Here is a 5,813-nt window from a genome sequence, read left to right as displayed (position 1 = left end):
ATATAATAGGTCGAATTTGGTGTACGATACAAAATGAGTCACTCAAATGTTACATACTCGAGATTACTTACCGGCATTCTTCCTTTGCCATAATATGTTACACGGTAGATTGCTTCTTCTGTATCAACTCCATTCCTGTGGTAGCATTAATATTTGGATTACTTCAAACATACTTAACAAAATTCTCAAAAGTGTTGTGTTGTGGCAGTTACCTCTGTAAATCCTTTGTAAATAGAGTTGCCCCCTGAAAGGGAAAAAGAAAATGAAAAGAAGAAAATTTAGCTAGGACATAGAAGATGTGATGTCATGCATAATTAATTATATGATAGAAGATTATGCTTACTGGTTGTATTACGTTACCACCTGCATCATGGCATCCAATACAAGATTGTTGAAACAATGTGGCTCCTCTCTGAATTTCTAAGGTTTGCGCACTTGAAACTGTACAACCAAAAGAATCTCAGAGAAGCTAGCTCCAATTATTGCAACAGTAAACTTTTCTCTTTTATTTATATTAATAATATCGTTAACACTACTTTAAAAAAAAAATAGACAAAACTTATCTTATTTAATATTTATTAATTATTTTATTATTAAATATTTTTGTAATACCATTAAAAGTAGTTATTAGATTAGTTGATTTTTTTTTCAACCAATACAGTTTGTAGTTATATCAGAATGCATCTAAAAATAGCATTTACATAACTATTAATAATTATACTAGCTGTAAAAAAAAATATCAACTAGTTTATTAATTACTCTTAATAAATACTTGGGTTAATTAATCTTTTTCTAAATTATATTTAGAGTATATACCCATTTTAGTTCTCAAAGAATTTTAGACTGGACACTTTAGTCCCTAACTAAAATTAATTACTCGATTAGTCTCTAATAATTAATTCCGTCAGTCACTTAGGTCCTTTACTCCGTTAACTCTAACGAAGGACAAAATAGTCCCTAACAACTCTAATAGGGGACAAAATATTCCCTGATCTCCTCTGTTCGGAAACGACACTGTTCTCTCCCAATTTCCATCATATCTCGCATAATACTAGTAATCTAACACTGTAACTTCAAACTACACAATTCACATTCTATAAATTTAATGTTCACAAGAAAAAAATCATCAACTTGTTCTCAACCAATTCATACTCAGGAAACTAATGTCTATGTCTCTCAACTAGTTATTGTCTTCGATGGATCCCATGAATCTAGACAGCAAGTCTGATTTGTTAAGACCCGTCGTTGTCGTTGCCATCTCCTTCTTCCTCTGTCCTATCATCTCCATGACCACATTGTCCACCACTCCGATCGCTTCCTTCAGCTTCTTCTCCGAACCAATGTTCAGTAATCGCTTCAGTTTTCATATGAGCGGCAACGACAACATTGCTCGTTGTACTGATAGTTTGGATGCGAGGTCAAAACTGTCTGCCAACTTGGACTCTGGAAAAGAAGGAATGAAGCACTCGGTGTCTATTTCAAATGAGAATTTGCATATGATGTCGAAGGAGAATCTTCTCATGATGTCCTAATGTCCAACAATCTATATTGCTTACCGGAGAGTGGAGAAAGACGTACCCTTGGAGTAGTTGTGGAACTTGGTCTTGAGGATGTCGTGGACGTGTCGGGGTTGGAGGTGATGTTATCGAAGACGTGGAAGTGGATGCTTTTGGTGGGTGAAGTGCAAAGATTTAGGAAGTGTGTGGTCCATGACATGTTGAAGTAGGTGCGATACGTGTGACAATTATACCATAGCTTAATCTTGGAGCTAAAGAGGAGAAAGAAAAAGATGAAAAAGAAGACTGTGAAGGTGAAGAAGGAGAGTATGAATGTTAGGGTTATGCGAGATATGATAAAAATTGGGGAAGAACAGTATTGTTTTCGAATAAAGGGGTCATGAATTATTTTGTCCCTTGTTAGAATTATTAGGGACCATTTTGTCCCCTGTCAGAGTTGTCAGGGACTATTTTGTCCTTTGTTAGAGTTAACAGAGTAAAGGACCTAAGTGACTGACGGAATTAATTGTTAGGGACCAATCAAGTAATTAATTTTAGTTGGGGACTAAAGTGTCCAGTTTAAAATTCTTTGAGGACCAAAATGAGTATATACTCTTATATTTATCTAATAATAATAATAATAAATGTGAAATCAGTAAAAATAATAAATATTTTATATTTTAGCTAAGAAGTTTTATGTTTAAGTTGACTTAAATAAACTTTTAGTCTAAAATTTAAAATGTCTCCATTTGTTTCCGGTTTAATGTGATAAGTGCTGACGTGGTGGGTTAAATGTTGACGGAATACGATTATATCTTATCATATTAATATTTCAATTTGTTATGTTAATATTTAACTGACAAAATAAATTATCAACATAAAATCTTGATTTGTTACAACATGAAAGGATAAGGATGAACGCTCATTTATGGGTGAATCTAATTCCCCATACTGAAAAGAGCAAATTCTCATATAGCACAGTTAATAATGTTTGAAAAGAAGAATTTGTTTGCCTATAAAAATATGAATGAAGCAATAAAATTGGACACACACAATTACAAATATTTTCCCCTCTCTCTCTCTTTACAGTAATAAAATCAAATGCAATTCTTTCTCTCTTTACTTTTAATACTTCTTTCTATCTTTACATATATATACATATTACAACATATAATATTAATGTATATATATAAATCATTATTGAGCTAATTATATTAATGCTAGAGTCTTCTATTTACATATTTTATATTTACATCTTCCTTATTTATTTAGTTGTTTTACAACACGTTATCAGCACGAGACTCTGATCAAATTTTAGGAAGACTCCAGGTAACAAATTTTTATTATATCGAAACTCTTTCATCTTGAATATAATGCTATTGATATATTTGGAAATAATTATTTATCATGAATATAGATGTTGAAATCCATCTTGATTCAATGGATCTTGAAGATACCATTGAGGTTGAAAATAATACATCCCAGAAGGATAAAGCCAAAGTCATGATTTTTCTTCGTCGTCATTTTGACGTAGGATTGAAAAATGAATATCCCACATTAAAAGATCCTGCAGATCTGTGGAAATTAAAGACCTTGAAGAAAGATACAATCATGTGATACTTCCTCAAACCTGATATGTTAGAGAAAACTTTCTCGACCTTCCATACCTCGAATGTGCTCCTGCAGTAGCAATCGAGAAAAAGAATTTAAAAATATTCTGAGTTAATTTCTTGCTTTCTTGTTGCTGAACGCAACAATGAGTTGCTCTTAAGAAATCATGAAGTGCGCCCAGTTGGTGCCGCCCCATTTCCTAAAGTAAATGCGGCAAATCATTACCCCAGAAGAGATAAATGACAAGGTTTTAGTAGCAAGAAAAATTATGGAAGGAAAAGGAATTATGTTCCCAAAGGATCTCACTAGAAGTGGGATAAAGAAAGAAACAATGGGCAAAGTAAATCAATTGAGGATAAATGCTTCCGTTGTGGTGGAAAGGGCCATTGGTCACGTACCTGTCGTACCCCAAGGCACCTAGTTGATCTTTATCAAGTATCCTTGAAAAAGGATGACAAAGGAAAGGAAACAAATTTTGTTTCAAATTATGAAAATTCCACCACTCATTATGATGTATCTAATTTCTTTGAGGATCCTGAAGGAATTATTGGCTATTTGATCAATGATGGAATAGTTTGATATATGTATGTATTTGTTAATTATTCATGTGAATAATTTTACTGTGCATGTACTTCTACTCATTTTATTATTATTATCATTTGTTTTTGAAGAAAAATGGCAAGGACATATTCTGAAGATATTTGCCTTGCGGATAGTGCGAGTTCACACACTATTCTTAAAAGTAATATATATTTTACCCATCTTGTGCCAAAAGATGAATATGTTAATACTATTATCGGCTCAGGCAATGTGATAGAAGGCTCCGAAAGAGCTATAATTTTGTTTCCTGGAGGAACAAAATTTATAATAAATAATGCACTATTATCTACCAAGTCCCTGAGGAACTTGTTGAGTTTCAAAGATATTCGCCGAAATGGATATCATATTGAAACAATGAATGAGGGAAATCATGAGTATTTATGTATCACAACTCATGATTCAAATAAGAAGGTTATATTAGAAAAGTTACCCTCACTTTCATCTGGATTGTATTATACCAAGATTAGTGCAATTGAATCACATGCCATTGTAAACCAGAAGTTTACTAGCCTAAATAAATTCATATCTTGGCATGATAGATTGGGTCATCCGGGAACAACTATGATGAGGAGAATTATTGAAAACTCTCATAGAGATTCACTAAAGAACCAAAAGATTCTTAAATCTAGTGAATTTTGTTGTGCTGCATGTTATCAAGGGAAGTTAATTTTAAGGCCATCACCAGTAAAAATTGGATTTGAGTCCTCTGAATTCCTAAAAAGGATTCAAGGTGATATATGTGGACCTATTCATCCACCATGTGGATCTTTTAGATATTTTATGGTTCTAATAGATGCATCTTCGAGATGGTCACATGTGTGCTTATTATCTTCTCGCAACCTGGCGTTTGCGAGATTACTGGCTCAAATTATTCGATTAAAAGCACAATTTTCAAAAAATCCAATTAAAGCAATTCGTCTTGATAATGCTGGTGAATTTACTTCCCAAGCTTTTGATGCTTATTGTATGGCTAATGGAATAAGTGTTGAACATCCAGTAGCTTATGTTCACACACAAAATGGGTTAGCAGAATTGCTTATTAAGCGCCTCCAATTAATTGCTAGACCCTTGCTTATGAGAACAAATCTCCCAACCTCGGTTTGGGGCATGCTATTTTACATGCCGCAGCACTTATTCATTTGAGGCCAACGAGTTACCATCAGTTCTCTCCTATGCAATTAGCTTTTGGCCAGCAGCCAAATGTCTCCCATTTAAGAATATTTGGGTGTGCAATATATGTTCCCATTGCACCATCTAATCGCACCAAAATGGGACCCCAAAGGAAATTAGGGATATATGTTGGATATGATTCTCCCTCTATAGTGAGGTATCTTGAGATACAAACGGGAGATGTATTTAAAGCCCGGTTTGTAGATTGTCATTTTGATGAATCAAAATTTCCAACATTAGGGGGAGAGAATAAGCTTCCTGAAAAGGAACTTAATTGGAATGCATCATCATTGATGCATTTAGATCCTCGATCACGGCAATGCGAACTAGAAGTTCAAAAGATTATACATTTGCAGAGAATAGCAAATGAATTGCCTGATGCATTTTTCGATATAAAGAGGATAATCAGATCTTATATACCAGCAGAAAATGCCCCAATTCGAATTAATGTCCCAGTATGACAAGTAGCCACTGAAGCAAATTCACGCCAGAAGCGTGGCAGGACGGAAAATGCCCCAATTCGAATTGATGTCCCAATAGGACAAATAGCCACTGAAGCAAATACACGCCAGAAGCGTGGCAGGCCTGTCGGTTCCAAAGATAAAAATCCTCGAAAGAGAAAAGAGGTAAATACGATTCCTGTTGAAAAAGACATAATAGAGACACCTGTAGTTGTCCAAAATTCTGATATAACGCCAGAAGACGTTCAGGTACCTGAAAATTGTGAAAATGACGAGATCTCGATAAATTATGTCTTTACAGGAGAGAAATGGGACCGAAATAAGACAATTATCAATGAAATATTTGCATATAATGTGGCATTAAATATCATGCATGAAAGTAAGGATCTTGAGCCAAGATCAGTCAAAGAATGTCGACAAAGGAATGATTGGCCAAAATCGGAAGAAGCCATGAAGGCTGAATTAGACTCACTTG

The 5,813-nt window shown here is 34.2% G+C and overlaps 1 protein-coding gene across 2 annotated transcripts in view; it reads right to left on the bottom strand.

The window, feature by feature from the left end:
- Window positions 27-5,813, bottom strand: part of LOC107639283 (cytochrome c6, chloroplastic) — a 20,554-nt gene continuing 14,767 nt past the window's right edge. The window contains exons 3-5 of one of the 2 annotated variants that reach the window (XM_016342766.2): window positions 344-441; window positions 213-244; window positions 27-135 (exon numbers count right to left, since the gene is read on the bottom strand). In XM_016342766.2, the coding sequence (XP_016198252.2) occupies window positions 39-135; window positions 213-244; window positions 344-441 (227 nt within the window). In that variant the 3' untranslated portion in view covers window positions 27-38. The remainder of the gene's footprint in view (window positions 136-212; window positions 245-343; window positions 442-5,813) is intronic. The other variant, XM_021121108.1, reaches the window with a different exon arrangement.

The sequence above is a fragment of the Arachis ipaensis genome, chromosome B04 (genome assembly GCF_000816755.2).
Source record: "Arachis ipaensis cultivar K30076 chromosome B04, Araip1.1, whole genome shotgun sequence".
Lineage (NCBI taxonomy): Eukaryota > Viridiplantae > Streptophyta > Magnoliopsida > Fabales > Fabaceae > Arachis > Arachis ipaensis.
The sequence above is the reverse complement of the archived record's forward strand: the minus strand, read 5'-3'. Positions and strand labels throughout refer to the sequence as shown.